The sequence below is a fragment of the Malurus melanocephalus genome, unplaced genomic scaffold (genome assembly GCF_030028575.1).
Source record: "Malurus melanocephalus ecotype Western Australia unplaced genomic scaffold, MMel_1.1 scaffold_24, whole genome shotgun sequence".
Classification (NCBI taxonomy): Eukaryota; Metazoa; Chordata; class Aves; order Passeriformes; family Maluridae; genus Malurus; species Malurus melanocephalus.
Genome location: NW_026623256.1, coordinates 2923102 through 2938484, shown reverse-complemented (window position 1 = coordinate 2938484; position 15383 = coordinate 2923102). Strand labels below are relative to the sequence as shown.

At 63.3% G+C, this 15383-nt stretch overlaps 3 protein-coding genes across 3 annotated transcripts; all 3 read right to left on the bottom strand.

The window, feature by feature from the left end:
- Positions 1-254: 254 nt before the first annotated feature.
- On the bottom strand, positions 255-6372 carry QARS1 (glutaminyl-tRNA synthetase 1). Its single transcript, XM_057390340.1, has 24 exons — positions 6211-6372; positions 5704-5851; positions 5521-5630; positions 5339-5414; positions 4995-5059; positions 4722-4775; positions 4479-4536; positions 4302-4373; positions 4051-4136; positions 3837-3923; positions 3630-3729; positions 3430-3508; positions 3199-3307; positions 2987-3117; positions 2768-2860; positions 2494-2631; positions 2333-2420; positions 2110-2253; positions 1934-2038; positions 1499-1591; positions 1124-1251; positions 866-932; positions 547-672; positions 255-447 (listed from the first exon to the last, which is right to left on the bottom strand). Exons 1-24 carry the CDS (start codon positions 6355-6357, stop codon positions 397-399), a joined length of 2355 nt encoding a protein of 784 aa, XP_057246323.1. The 5' UTR covers positions 6358-6372; the 3' UTR covers positions 255-396.
- A 788-nt stretch (positions 6373-7160) lies between these two features.
- Positions 7161-8749, bottom strand: LOC130589140 (epidermal differentiation-specific protein-like). The gene has a single exon (XM_057390329.1). It carries the CDS (start codon positions 8429-8431, stop codon positions 7373-7375), a length of 1059 nt encoding a protein of 352 aa, XP_057246312.1. The 5' UTR covers positions 8432-8749; the 3' UTR covers positions 7161-7372.
- Positions 8750-9901: 1152 nt separating this feature from the next.
- SLC6A8 (solute carrier family 6 member 8) lies at positions 9902-15377 on the bottom strand. The gene is made up of 14 exons (XM_057390322.1): positions 15330-15377; positions 14844-15062; positions 14361-14492; positions 13536-13809; positions 13326-13458; positions 12941-13075; positions 12746-12849; positions 12518-12642; positions 12320-12432; positions 12103-12240; positions 11682-11784; positions 11507-11607; positions 11130-11300; positions 9902-10408 (listed from the first exon to the last, which is right to left on the bottom strand). The coding sequence occupies exons 2-14, from the start codon at positions 14929-14931 to the stop codon at positions 10277-10279; spliced, it is 1749 nt and encodes a 582-aa protein (XP_057246305.1). The 5' UTR covers positions 14932-15062; positions 15330-15377; the 3' UTR covers positions 9902-10276.
- Positions 15378-15383: the final 6 nt, after the last annotated feature.

The following is a 15383-nucleotide window of genomic DNA, read 5'->3' as shown; positions in this document are numbered from 1 at the left end:
CGGAGACACTTCCCCATTCCACYGCGACAGCCCTGACCCCAGTCCAACCTTATGGTGCGGGCTGGGGGAGCTGCAGCTCCCATGGGGTCACACCAGTGCTACACAGCAGATAGGAGCAGACTCCGTGCTCCCAGAACAAGAAAGATACCCCACACACACACTCCACCAACCTAAAGCTCATCAGGGCTACAAAGAGGAGACCTCCCCCATCCCAGCACCCCAAGACTGAGCAATAGAACAGGAGGCAGTGACAGTGCGGAGATGGGCTGGGATCTCCATTTATTGAGGCGATGCTGTGGGGCACCCCAGGGGGCTGCACCAAGGCACGGTGGCACTGGGGGTATGCAAGGACCCCCGAGGAAGCAACACCACAGTGGTGTAGCAGCAGTGGGTCCCTCAGGCCTTGCCAGGGTCCTCCTTCAGCGTCACCGTCCGGTTGAACACCATCTGGGGAGAAACACAGGGTCTGCTCAGAGTGCCATGGCGAGCAGGAAGTGCCGCACAAGTGGGTGGGGGCTGCCCTGCTGCCCCCGTCCCAGGGCTCACCTTCCCCTCCTTGCTGTCTGGATCCACGGAGAAGTAGCCCAGGCGCTCAAACTGGAACTTGTCAAAGGGTCGGGCGGAGCGGACAGAGCTGTCGACCAGGGCATTGTGCACCACACGCAGGGAGTCCTGGCAGCAGGAGACAGCTCAGCCAGCACCCTGACCCTTCTGTCCTCTCCACGGCCCTGCTCCCCTCAGAGACACAGTAATGCCTTGCCCCAAGAGGGTTAGGGTGTACATGGAAGTGGGTGCCTCAGGACTGGGTGCAGGAGGTCCCCACTTTCCCCGAAGGCCCATAACCCTAGCTGCTGCCACTACTCACAGGGTTGAGGTCACTCAGAAAGCCACCAGGCACCTCTGAAGGGTCCTCAGGATTTTTGTGCAAAAACCTGCCATGAGACAGAGTCTTATCCCAAAGCTGCCAGATGAGGGGACATGGTGCCACTCATGGGATCCCAGAGCACCATCTTCCCCACCAAAGGGCTGAGCAGAGCCCAGCAGGGCCTAGTGATGTACAGCTGTGCTGCAGCCCCAGCACTGCTGACCTTGTGCCAGCCTCCATTAGCAGCCAGGTACTCACAGTCGCTCGTAGAGCCGCACTTCACATGCCAACGGCTCYGACACCCAGTGGATGAAAGCTTTGGGCTTTTCCGCCGCGTCCGACTTGGTGCAGGTCACCTCCAGCTCAATGACGCGCCCACTGACATCCTGAGGATGAGAAGATGAGCTATCAGGCAGCTGCCCCATCCCATAGAGCAGGCCCAGGGCTGAACCCCCAGCCCCACACCTCAGGGACACCTTGTTCCCCGCTGTGAGGCACAGGGCTGGCAGAGACCAGCCACACAGGCAGCCTGGGCCCTCACTGCGACCATCACTGGCCTTCCCTGCTGGGGCACGTCCATGTCCTGACATTCGACAGCCCAGCCTTGTGTCGCCAGTGCCCACAGCCACATACCTTGATGACGTTCTGGACGGTGATGACGTAGCCAGCATGGCGCAGCCCCACTGGCTGCCCAGGGGCCAGGCGCTTGTAGCCCTTGTCTGCCTCCTGTATGAGAGTTCATGTATGAGAGGTCCAGCATGTCCCTCTGTCCCCACTCCTGCCATCCCAGGGATGAGTGATCTCAGGGCTGTTTGAACTCCCATGTTGCTGTGGGATGTTCCYATGGACATGCCAATGGACACCATTGGTTGGACATGACCTGGCCAGGCTGAGGGCAGCATTAGCCCAGTGCCCATCAGAGCTGCTGGCACATCAAGGAGTTAGAGTCAGGTGCTCAACATCTGCCTATCATCTCTGTGGGCAGCACCAACACCGTTTCCAGTGCTGCCAGGCTCCTGCTGCACAAGCTGTAGCTCCAGGAGTGAGGGCAGTATGGTCCTGTCTCACCTCCCTGAAGTCTGTCTCCTCGATGTAGATGGTCTGRTGGAAGGGCACTTTATGAAAACCACGGCTGTCATCGGCGGGAAAGTTGGGCACAAGGATCTCCAGTGCCTGGGGAGAAAGAGGGTGTGAATGCTGATCTCAAGGAACTCCACTCCCACCACAGCCCACAGCAGTCTCACCTTTGCGGCAGGGAAGTTGGTGATGGTGACTTTGAGGGGCTCCAGGACAGCCATGGCACGGGGGGCCTGCTCATTCAGCACCTCCCGGGCACAAGCCTCCAGCAGATGCGGCTCCATTGTCGCCTGGGCCACTGTCACACCAACCTGAGGGACAGCCTCCCATCACCATGCTGGCCAGGGCATGCATCCACCTCTCCTGTCCCATCCTATCCCAGATACCCACCCGTGCACAGAAGTTGTTGATGGCCTCAGGGGGGAAGCCTCGCCGGCGCAGAGCTGTCAGCGTGAAGAGCCGYGGGTCATCCCAGTCCCTGAGAAAACACCGGTGTGACCACCAGACGTTTCCTGGGTGAGCCCCATCCTGGCTGCTGGCCCTGCTCCTACCTCACAGCACCTGTCTCCACCAACCGGATGATCTTTCTCTTGGAGACAACAGTATAGAGCAGGTTCAGGCGCCCATATTCCCACTGCACAGGGCAGTAAACATCCAGGGCATTGCACAGCCAGAAGTAGGAGGAGCGCCTGCAAGGGAGGTACAGGCACAGCCCGGCTCAGCTGCATGGACGTGCTGTCCCCCAGCACTCTGGCAGCCAGCAGGACGCAGCCAGCTGCTCACAGGTTTAGCTCAGCCCCGGGCCGTGCCATGCACGGTGCTCACCTGGCCTGGAACTCCTTGGTGCAGAGGGAGTGCGTGATGTGCTCGATGGAGTCGCAGAGGCAGTGTGTGTAGTCATACGTGGGGTAGATGCACCTGTAGGGCAGGCACAGTCAGCCTGAGGCAGAGCATGGTGCTGCTCAACTCCCTGCACCTCCCCACTTCCAGAAAATCCAGACCCACCCCCACCACACGTGCCAGGACCCAGCAGGCCCTTCCTACCACTTGTCCCCAGTGCGGTGGTGTGGAGTGAACTTGACACGGTAGGCAACGGGATCCATCTTTCCATCCTCCATCACCAGCTTCATCCTCAGTGTGGCTTCCCCCTCCCCAAACTTGCCCTTTCGCATGTCCTGTGGAGATGCGGGAAGTTGTCAGCTGAGCCACAGATCCAGACCCCACAGACATGCAGCACCYGTTCCAGCCAGGAGTACCTCAAAGAGCAGGAGTGACTCCTCCACAGGCCGGTCCCGCCACGGCGAGGGCGGTGGGTTGTGRCCCTTGATCTCCTCGACCCTCTGATGGCAGACATATGCCTGACCCCTACGGAGGGGAAATGCCATCACCAGACATGAGTGGCCCATCTCCTGGGCAACAGGGAGCCCTGGCYATGGCATAGGATGTCAACACCACCCCAGTGCATTCCTACTGSCCTGCATGCTCACCTGCGGATGAGCTCCAGGGCCCAGGTGTAGAGCTGGTCAAAGTAATCGGACGCGTGTGTCACTGCATAGGGCTGGTAGCCTGTAGGGATGGGTGAAATGGAACAGGTTGGAGGAACCCCAAAGGCCCAGCAACAAGACCTGTACGCAGGGGTGTCCCTGGCACCCTGGCTTGATCCTGCCYTCCCCCTCCTGAGCCATACCCAGCCACTCCACCATCTCCCGGATGGCTGTGAAGTACTTCTCCTCCTCCTTCTCGGGGTTGGTGTCATCATAGCGCAGGAAGCACACGCCACCATTGGCCTGGGGATGAGGAGGTAGTGAGCAGCTTCTCCCTGAAGGACCACAGGGCCAGGCCAGCAGCCAAGAAGTAGGGGAAGGCAGGGCCAGGGCAGCTTGGTGCTTTTTACCTTGGCATAGCCAAAGTTGAAGTTGATGGCCTTGGCATGGCCGATGTGCAGTATCCCGTTAGGCTCAGGAGGGAACCGTGTCCGCACCTGCAGGGAGAAAGCAGACATCTCTATCCTTCAACAGGAGACTCTTACCTTCCCTGACAGCAGTGGCACTGACAAGAGACCCTGTGTCACCCTCAAAGGGAACCGCTAGGCTGGGACATGACCTCACCTGCCCACCCGTGATCGCTAAGTGCTGCTTCAGCAGGGCCATAGTGTTGGGTGTCACCACGTAGCCCTCAGTCTTGTAGTTCTCTCCTGTAGGCAGAATATGCTCAGGGCTGCAGCACGGCCCTAACCATGCCAAGCCCAGAAGTCAGCGGGGAAGGACATGGGACATGTCCAGTCCTCTGCAGCACAGAACTGGAGATGGGCACAGAGTAGTGAGTGGCCCCACACATGGCAGTGGCTCCTCACACTCACCCGGCTTGTGGAACTTCAGGGCTTCTCCCCGCAGCTGCTCCAGCAGCGACTGTGTCTCTGTGCCCATGTCACCTGCAGGGAGATGGGGCTGAGCTCCCAGACCACAGCTCGCAGGTCCAAGCTCAAAAGCAGGTCCCAACAGGAACTAAAGGGTTGGGGAGCAGAACAGTCTCTTACCATTCTCCACCACAGCCACCTTCTGCTTCTCTGCYGGGGCTAGCCGGGCCTTTGATGCCTGYAGAGACCAGCAYAGCATGYTGAGTGCCCAGCTRCAGCACATACCTTCCCCTCCTGGCRCAKCCTGCTGTCCCCAGCACACCCTCACACCTGTGCCCATGGTGGCAGCTCAGCTCAGAAGAGCTATTTGGAATCCTGCCTGGACATTTTGCAGMAAAATACCATCCAAGTCTCCAGCCTCACCTTTGGTTTCTTTTCCAGGTCAGCTTCTGTCTTTGGCCCAAGCAAATGCAGCACCTGGAGAAGAGTGACACAGACAGGAAACAAAATGGCTCCCTGTGCCCTAAGGCCTGGAGCTGTCTGTCCAGCTGTCAGTCTCCTCACTCTGCCTGCACCTAGCTGGGGCAGGCTGTCTCCAGCACTGGGCCCTCCAGGGGACAGGCTGCGAGGTCCCACACCAGTCACAGCATGCCCAGAGGAGCACAGCAGCATGTGCTCCAGTGCCCTCRCACCCACCTGCAGGTCCACCTCGTTCTTGATGGTCTTCCCRTCYGCCCACCGCAGCCGGTTCCGYGCCTCCCCTGCGGACAGGGCACCCMGTGGGTGAGGGGCAGGGCCCAGCTCAGGGCAGCTTCAGCCAGGGCCACTGATGCAGAACACCACAGCCTTTGCCCCGGGACTGTCCCTATCGCTGGGCACTGTGGCCCTGCCCACACAGGGGATCTGGCAGGGTGATGTCTCCCCACGGCAAAGGGTTGGCTCTCAGGATTCAGGGGAGCAGGCAGTGGCCATGGCAGTCAGGCACAAGGACGTGACAGCCACCAGTGCCAGGCACAGGCTACCCCGGTGTCCCCACTCACCCATCAGCAGCCCCATGTTGAAGTGGTAGCGCTCTGCCAGCAGCTCTGCTCGGTGCTTGCTGATCACGGCTTCCACCTGGGAGCAGGACAGAGACACCGGGGTGAGTGAGGCAGGCAGGAGCACGGCAGGAGCCCGTGCAATGTGCCCTATGCTGTCTCGGCGGGGTCACAGCCCCACTCACCGCTTCCTCGATCTGCTCGGGGGTGATGCAGACCCCCACACCGCAGGCCTGCTCGAAATCTGCCACATCCAGGGGCTCCAGAGGGTGGCTCCTCACGTACTCCAGGGCAGCTGTGGATAAATCAGGGATGAAGAGCAGGGTCCCCGGGGCCGAGACCGGGCGGGGGCCRGGGCCATATGGTACCGCTGAGCTGCAGGTCGGTGAGGATCTCCCTGCGAGCGATGTAGCCGACGAGGAAGCCGAGGTGCTTGGGGTCCTTGAGGCGGGCGGCCGTGTTGTACAGAAGCGTCCCGGTGGCTTTGTCCAGCGCCGGGCCCAGCGTGCTCCGAGCCTGCCACCGCCCCGGGGAGTGTCAGTGCAGGACCGGGGCCCGAGTCCCGGCGAACCGGCCGCACCGGGAGCCGGGGTGGGGCAGGGGAGTGCCAAGGACCGAGGCCGCTCGGCGGGGTCGGGAGGCGGAACCGGGAAGGATGGTGTCGCGGGGCTGACATCGAGACCACGGTGCCAGTCTACCGGGGTGACACCGGAGATCGCGGTACCGGGTCCCGAGGGTGACACTSGGTACCAGAGTACCAGGCACTAAGGTGCCGGGATAGCCCCAGGGTGGCCGGGTCCCGAGGTGACATCAGGGTGTCGGGGTACTGGGGATCGAGGACCGGGAACCAGGGTGCGGGCCCGCGACGTACGCACCTGCAGCACGGCCCGGCGCAGAAGCGCGCTCAGCGCCCCRTTGCGCAGAGTCTCCCGCGCCTTGGCCTCGCTGAGGCCGATGCCGGTGAACAGCCCCAGCGCCTCCTCCGCCTCCTCCACCGCCATCGCCGCCGCCGCCGCCGCCATGCTGCCGCCTCCGCCACAGCCCGCCTGGGGGCGGGGCCGTGCCCAGCCAATCGGCAGTGAGAGCGGCGCGCCTCGGCCAATGGAAAGGGGGGTACGGTCGGCGGCCGGGCCAATGGGCGCGCGGGAGGCGGGCTCAGCGCGCGGGCGGTTGCATCACTTAAAGAGACCGGCGGCGGCGGCGGCCACGTGGGGGGCGGGGCTGGGGGCGGGGCCGGGGCGGGGCGCGTCTCAGATCCCGCCCCCGCCGCCCCGCTCTACCGGCGCTCTGTGMCCCCCGGCCGGTGCCCGCACCTCCGCTGTGCCGCGAGCGTCTCCGCCTGCCCCGATGGCCCCGGGCATGGTCCCTGCGATGGGCCCGTGGGGACGCACATGTCCAAGGGGTTGGGGTAGGGAGCGGGTCGCGGTGGTGACCCCAGCCCGGTTTATGTGGATCCCGGACGTTTCGGAGTCCCCGGCTCCCCCGGATCGGGCGTGGTCCCCTGACCCCGCCAACCCAGTGTCCGTCCGCTTCCCTCCTCCCGTGTCCCGCCAGCTGTCCGGATACACCATTCATGCCGGTGTCCCCAGATTGGTGTCCCCAGATTGGTGTCCCCAGCTCTCCCTTGTGCCCCAGCAACTCCCCCACCCTGGTATTCTCTGGCTCTTCCGGCCCGATGTCCCCCCACAGCCCGGTGTCCTCCACAACCCCACGTTTCCTCCCTCAGCCCGGGAGTGTGTCTCCCCCGCCCATGCCGATGTCCCTCCCCAACCTGGTGTCTCCTCCTAGCCCAATGTCCCACCTATCCTACTCCCACCTCAGCCCGGGTAGCAGCAGACTGCAGTGGTTGGGGAAGGGGGTTTATTGGAAATACCGGATGGGAGGAGGCGCCGGCAGGTCCTGCCAGCCAGAGCCACCGGACACAACCAAACAGGGCAGTTCCTGGCTCCTCCATGGGTGGATGCTGGAGTCAACGCTGGTGTCACCGTGAGTCCCACACCATGGAGGGGACGGCCATTGCTTGGCACCAGCACAGAGCTATAGCTCCGTCCCGGTGCCAGGCACTGTGTCTGTCCCCGTGGYGGCTGCCTGCTCCCTGCCCTTGGCTGGCAGWGGCTTCAAGCTATAGCGGGCACTGACATTGGTACCCGAGACGCTGCGGTACTCGCCCATCTCCGTACGAACGTTCTCGTTCTGGGTGATGGTGAGCAGGACCGGGACAGAGAGAGTCACCTCCTTCCGCAGSACTTGAATGCTGAGCGCTGTGCGCGGGGGAATTTTCGCCGGCAGCTGCACCTCCACGCGCTGCCTGCGAGTGCTGGTTTCGCTGCGCCCTTTCTGTACCGTGAAGATGTTGGAGGCTTCCACGGTCAGCGTGAAGGACAGCCCGGCTTTGAGGCTGGTGGCATTGCTGAAGTGGAAGCTCTGCCAGAGTGTGGTGCCGTACTCCCGGCTGCTGCTGGCCGCCAGCGCCTGCTCCGACTCCGTCTCGTTCACCCCCTCGATCTCATCCACCAGCACCTCCCGCTCCTCCTCCACCCGCTTCTGCTCCCAAAGGATTCGTGCTGAGACCAGGGGCCGCCCGGGCCGGAGCGGGCGCAGGTGGGACAGCCGAGACTGAAAGTTCAGCTCCAGTTTGTAGTCAGCGAGACGCTCGCCGGGCCATGCCAGGCAGTGCCAGCCACCGCGGTGAGGGTGCTGATAGAGCAGCCAGACGCCTCGCTGCACCACGTGAGAAGCCACCCGGTCGTTGAAATACCCATATGCCAAGTTGGTCTCCTCGGTCACCACCTTGCAGGCGCCTTGGAAATTGGGGTGCTCGTAGAGGGTGATCTGGGGKTCCCCCAGGTCATGGTGCACGAGGCGCAGTGCCGAGAAGCTGTTTGGCCGATCCACAGAGGGGTACTCGCCCTCCTCAAAGGCGTGCGACTCCCCCTCGTATTTGGGGTCCGTGTAGGCAATCCATGGCTGCCCCTCCACCTTCAGGGAAGCGATGCARTTCCCAAAATCCAGCTCATGCAGGTCAGGCACATCGCAGGTGAACTCTCGGCTCAGCCCCTCAAAGTCGGCACGCTCGTACACCGTGATCCGGTTCATGGTGCTGCGGGTGCCTACCCCTGCGAGGGCACAACGCGGGTCGCGTCCCCTCTTGTGGGGACACGCCGGTGCTACAGGAGACCCGCGGGCAAAGCCCAGCCAGCAAAGGGAAGCCTTGGCACCCCTTTACCCCTTGTCCTCTGCCTCTCCTTTGCCCACCTCCGCCTGGTCGCCGTGCTCTCACCGTCTGTGCTGGCGACACCCYGCAGCCGTGCCTTTTAGGAAGGGATGGCGGGACCGGGGCGTGTTACAGCACGAAGCGAAGGCGTTGACAGTGCTCGCCCCCACAACCCGCGCCCAACCCTGTCCCCASTTTGGTGTTGGGGAGCCAGCCAGGCCCCGCACGGCGGTGGACACACTGGGATGTCAGCCAGTCCCGCAGACCAGCCCTGCCGGAAAGTCCTGCTGTGCTCCAGGCACGAGGCTCCAGTGCTGGAGAGTCACCACCAATTATCAGTGATGTTTCCGCCCTGCCCGTGTTAATTACAGTGTGCAYTGCCGGTGGGGCAGGAAGTGCTGGCTCACCCCAGCAGGGTGAGAGGGTATCGTGGTGGGGCAAGCTGGTGACCCGAAACAAGAGCCTCTGGAATTCTGGTGATCTCAGCAACTGGACATGGACACCTGGCATGGTAGCACTGCTCCAGCCCCATGCCCGAGGATGGCTGGGGCAGATGGGAACACTTCTTCCCCTTGTCCTTTCATGGGCAGGACAGCCACACACCTGGGGTGGCCAAGGCACTGCTGGAAGTGGGATGCTGGGCACAGCAGCGTGCTGACACCAAGCCAAGGCACTGGAAGGCAGCCACTCCAAGCACAGCATGCTGGTGGTTTCCTCTGGTTTCCATGCAGGTTCCCATCGCACGCACTGGAGCCGGCCTCCCCAGGAGCTACTGGTGTGGGGCACAGGGCACGTGCAGTCCCCAGCTGGCACCCTGCTGCGGCAGGGCTCAGGCAGCTCAAAGGTTCTGGGGCAGGTTAAGCCTTTGACTTCTTCTGGCCACATGCCCAGCGGCTGCCTCATCCACTTGTCCACACAGCCCTCCMCAGCCCAGGGCTGTTCCCATGGCACAGTGCAGGGAGCGGAGAGCCACAAAGCTGACGGGAAAAGCTCCCAGTGGGATGCAGCTGGATCCCAACCCACCCCTTGGGGACAGTCAAGACCCCCAAGGCCAGAATCTGCCCCTTGGGGCTGACAAGCAGGGCAAGCCCTGGCTACTTGGAGTGCCTCAGTCCACAGGGGTTTGGTATAGCTTGTAGACACCCACATCCTGCGGCGGAGAAGGATGGAGACCCCACTGCTCCAGCAGCCTGTCCCCACAATTCACCCAAGGGAGGAATCCAGGTTCCCTGAATTCCTGAACCCCACCCTGTTCAAACCTCTGTCCCCCAAAGGCCGGTGCCACCCCACACCTCGCCCCTCAGTTGTCCGCTGCCAGTGCCCCAYTTCCCCTGCCTGCAGTGCCAGGGCTGCCAGGGTCTCCCAGTTTATTGCCAGATGTCGGGGCGGTTGGGGTTACACCAGACAAACGCTAAGGGAAGCAGTTAGTGAGTGGGGGGCCGTGGGGGCCACGGGCAGGGGCCAGGGAAGGGCTGTCCCACTCGTTCCCCCAGCCTGCGGCCTCCCTGCCAGCCCCCCGGGCCGCCACRCTCCCCCGTGCTGGGGACCCCTCCCACGCCCCGCGGCCGCCCTGGCTCCGTGGCCCCCAGCACCCCCCCTCGCTGTGTTCACGCCCCTGCAGCGAGGCCGGCGGCCAGGGCGGCGCGGGAGGCATGGGGCAGCATGGGTGGGAGGCGGTGCTGGCATTATTGCTATGGCGGGCGGGAGCAGCGCGACCCTCCCCACGCTCAGATCACAGTCTCGAAGAGCGTCGCCTTCTCCTTGGGGGGCTCTGGGGCCAGCAGCTTGGCTTCTGCCTCGGGCGTCAGGTACTCCAGGTGGTGTTGGCCCCAGATTGGAGTGGTCAGGAGCTGCCAGCGCTGTGGGGACACTGTGTCAGCATCTGGGACTGCTTGGTGAATTCCCCTCAATGCACAGGGATAGGACTGAGGTGGGGAAAGGGGATTTGGATAGGGGTGGAGGTGAGACTGGGACAGGGAAGGGATTGAAATGGGATTGAGAAAGGGACAGAGATTGCATGGGGACAGGGATGGGACTGAGACACTGACAGGATTAAGACAGTGATGTCAGCAAGGACGTGGTTTGGGTGAGGTTGCGAGTGAGACAGCAGTGGGATAGGGAATCTGACCAAAGTGAGARCAATGAGGACAGGAATGGGACTTGGATGGGAGTAAGCCTAGGATSGGAAAGGGATTAAGTGGGATTGAGAGAGGGACAGGGATTGCAAGGAGACAGTGATGGGGATGTGCACAAGATTTGGCTGTGATAGGGATAGGGATAGAACTGAGACAGTGATGTAAGCATCAGTGGAATTCAGGTAAGGCTGGGAATGAAACAGTGATGGTGACAGGGACAGGACTTGGATGAGAGTGAGACAGCAGAGATGGGCACATAGTTTGTATGAGAATGAAACTGTGATGAAGACAGTGATGGGATCTAGCCGTGGATGGGACTGAGATGGCAATGTGGATGGTAGGATTTGAATGGGACTAGGCCAGGAACAGGACTGGGAGTGGGACAGGGACAGCTGAGAATAGGATGGGGACAGAGGCAGAAGCGACCCCTCTGCATCGCCCTCACCTCGCGCAAGGAGCCTTTGCAGCGCAGGAGCTTGTAAATAACGGTGCAGGGGATGCAGAGCATGGAGGAGAGTGCCAGGACCCAGCCGATGGCATCCCCCCACCATGGGTACACGTACGTCTTATTGTATGTCAGCGGCTTGTAGTTCACCACATGGAACACAAAGATGCCCTGTGTGGAGAGACGGGGGTGAGGTCCCGCGGGGCAGGGAGCTGGTGGTGCCCACCCTCGATGCGTGTCACCCCCGCAGCCCACGACATCACCCCACGGTCGCGACACGCGTGTGCTCAAGGCGGCCGCCGGGGGGCGCTCAGTGCCCACGGCACAGCCCGGGGTGGTGGCACACGCGTGTCCCCACGCGCGGTGGCCTCGCTCACCACGCACACCAGCGGTGTCACCACAGCCCAGCACCACTTCATGACGGGCAGGGGCCGGTAGCCGATCATACGGGCCACGTCGTCCATGAAGCGGTCAGCACCTGCAGGGAGGAGGGCATCAGCCAGGGCACTTGTGTCCCCGTTGTGTCCCCCCACCGTGTCCCCCTGGCCTCACCATAGACCCAGGCAATGACCACGCACTCCCAGAAAGCCTGCCACAGCAGCGTGATCCCGCTGGCCGAGTAGTTGTCAAAGAGCTGGAACACGTACATGCCGCCCTGCCAGGAAGGTGCCCGCGTCACCAGCATTGTGCCGGCTGCGCCACACCAGCACTGCCTCCACACCAGCACTGTCATAGCCTTGCCAGCACTGGTACCCCGCCTGGCATGGACACCCTGCACGCCACGGGCACCCTGCTCCCACAGCACCCCGACACCATGGAGACCCCCATGCTATGGGCAGCTCCACTGACATGGGGACAGCAGCCCTAGGAGGCTCCCACCCCACAGCAGGACCTCACRGGAGGTGATGTTTTAGGAACAGGTACAGGTGCCCAGTGTGGGGCTGGCTGGCAGTGTCCCTGCTGTGTCCCCCACCTGCGTGACCATGGAGAGGTCAATGAGGCAACAGACGACGCAGCAGAGCGCAGCGGTGAGCTCGCGGCGCAGCGAGCCAGCCCCTGGCTGGGGGAACAGGTCCAGGATGCCCGTGATGAAACCCTCCACACCGACAAACTGTGGCACAAAGCAAGGCTCAGTGGGGACGTGACACCCCTCCTCTCCCTCTTCCCCATCTCCCTGCCTGCCACAGCACCTGGCTGTCCAGCCCCAGCACGAGGAGCATGACGAAGAAGAGCGTGGCCCACAGCGGGGCCAAGGGCATCAGCGTCACAGCTTTGGGGTAGGCGATGAAAGCCAGCCCAGGACCTGTGGGAGAGCGGGGTCAGAGGTGTCACTCAAGGGGTCACACAGGGGACACATTGCCAGCTGGCACCCACTGCCCATCACTCACCAGACTCGGCCACCTTGGAGATGTCCACGCCTTGTTCAGAGGCCATGAAACCAAGCACAGAGAAGACAACGAAGCCGGCAAAGAAGCTGGTGCAGCTGTTGATCACAGCCAGGATGTAGGCATCCCTGTGGGCAGAGCATGTCAGAGGGTGTCAGGGGGCACTGGGGGACACACCATGGGGGCACTGGGACACACCAGGGGGACTGCCTGCAGCTGGCACAGCCCTACCTGTAGCAGTTGTTGTGGAAGCGGTTGTAGCTGCCCAGTGCGGTCAGGGCGCCCAGCCCAATGGCATAGGAGAAGAAGACCTGGGTRCCGGCATCAATCCAGACCTGGAGTGGAAGGGAAGGTGTCAGAGGGTGATGAGGGTGCCAGGGGAGTGACCAGCACCCAGCTCCCTGCCACCCTCTCCACTGCCCTCACCTGTGCCTCAACAAGCTTGGACCAGTCAGGTTTCAGGTAGTAGATGATGCCGCCCAGCGCGCCAGGCAGTGTTACCCCGTGGACCAGCAGCAGGATGAGGACCACATATGGGAAGAGTGCCGTGAAGTACACAATCTGAAGAGCAGTGAGCGGCTGTGAGACTCCCCAGGCCAGGGCTCTCTGTCATGCGCCACAGGTATCCCAGCAGGACCAGAGCCTGGGAATGTCCCCAGCAACTGGTTGCACCTCCTGGACAAATGCAGAACATGGGCCTCCCACCCCTATGGGCTGTGGCATAGGAGGGCAGGAGCCAGTAGTGCCATGTGTTGCAATCCCTTTCCCTCATGCCAGTGGCCCTGATGYATGTTCCCCCTGCCAGCATTACCTTCCCAGTTGACTTGACACCCTTCCAGATGCAGAAGTAGACAATGACCCAGGTGGTGAGCAAGCAAAGGATCATCTGCCAGTTCATCTCCCCTGGCTCGCCGAGGCCCCCGGAGAGACGCAGCACCTTGTTCCTGCAGAGCGGGGCCGTGCTGAGCACCAGCATGACACCCCCGGCCCCAGGTGACACCCTCCTGGTTCCCACACTCACTCCCAAAACTCAATAACAGGTGAGCGCTTGTTGGTCATGTCGTCACAGCTGAAGTTGGAGGTCCAAGGGCTGGCAGTGGCATTACTACTGACATTGTAGCACAGGTCCGGGTTGAACAGCTCCGTGCAATGCTCTGTGTTCCAGGAGTGGCCACAGGTGGCCCAGGGCAGGGTGTCTGTCAGTGAGTGCACCAGGTAAAAGAGCCCCCACACCAGGATCATGATGTAGTAGGAGTTGCAGAAGAAGACGATCACCATAGAGGCCAGGCCTAAACCTATGGCACAGGGAGATCAGAGCCCACAGGCACCTGTGGGCAGCTGGCACCTGGCAAGGAGTGGGATATGGGGTGTTGTAGGGATGAGGGAGGGCAGAGAACTGACAGGGACAGGACAGGGGAAGCTGACAGCCCCGGACAGGACAGGGGTGAGCTGCTGGGAATGGGACAGAGAAACTGGCAGCCCCAGGCAGGACAGGACAGGGTGGGGACAGCTGGCAGCATGGCACAGGACATGAGGGCAGCTGGCAGGATACCGCTGAGGTGGGGATCCAGCAGCATGCAGGCAGGGAGCCACAGGGGCAAGCAAGGCAGGCAGGGCAGGGGCACAGGTGCAGGCAGCTGCCACCCTTGGCCGGGGCACAGGGCRGCAGTGGGACACGGGCAAGGTGCAGGGGAGCAAGCAGGGCGTGGGCAGGGTGCTGCCGGCCCCAGCAGGCTGCGGGCAGCTGAGGCACAGTCAGGGTGCAGGCAGGGTGCCGGGGGCCCTGGGCAGGGTGCAGGGGCCAYGGGAAGGGTGCAGGCAGGGCGCGGACAGGGTGCGGCGTTACCCTTGAAGAGGGGGGCGATGTTCCAGGCGGCGATGCCCCCCTGCTTCATGAACTGCCCCAGGGCCACCTCCAAGAAGAAGATGGGGATGCCGCCCACGAAGACGATGAGCAGGTAGGGGATGAGGAAGACGCCTGGGGCCGGGGGCAGGGGACCGGCTCAGCCGCCGCCGTCCCCCCGGCCCCCCCTTTTGCTCCCCCCCTTCCCCGCGCCGCCCGCCCGGACGCAGCGAATGGCAAAGGCGCCTCCGCGCCCTCCCCTCGCTGCGATGTAGGTCAGCACGGGCAGGTGGTGGGGGGCTCCCACAGCCCCCTGCCCCGTGAGTGACTCTGGACCCTCGCGGGGCGGCCCACGAGCCTCCCRAATGCACAGGGCGAGCTGACCCAGCGTGGGGTGACCCCCTGGCACACACTCTGGGGCGGGAAGGCGGTGTCCCCCAAGCCGCGGGGCGCACCTCCGCGGCATGGGGCGAGAACAAGGCTCACCTCCGCCGTTCTTGTAGCACAGGTAGGGGAAGCGCCAGACGTTGCCCAGCCCCACGGCGAAGCCCACGCAGGACATGATGAAATCCATCTGCCGGGTCCATGTTTCCCGTTGGGGGACGGCCTCTTTGGGGGGACCAGGGGGTCGCACCAGTGGTGCTGTCACCGTTCGCTCCTCGCCCGCCGTGGGAGGCTCGGTGCCCTCCGCCCTGCCGGGGCCCTCTGCCGAGACGGGGGGAGGGGGAATGCCCACGCCGCCGTCACGCGCGCCCGTGGGGGCGCGGGGGGGGGAAGGAAGCACCTCCCTCCCCGCGCGCCCCTCTCCGCGCGTAGGGGCGTGACGTCAGATGTCAGGCCGGCGCGTGACGTCACAATGCAGAGCGGTGACTCACCCCGCGGCGGCGGGAGGGGGCGCGCCGCGGTCGCGCGTGGCCGTGGGCCCCCCTCTCCCCTTCCCCGAGCTCATCCCTCCCGACGCTCCCCGCTTACCCGAGCCCGCAGGGGCAGCGGCGGCCGCGGTTGTGGCGGCGGCGGCGTCGCGTC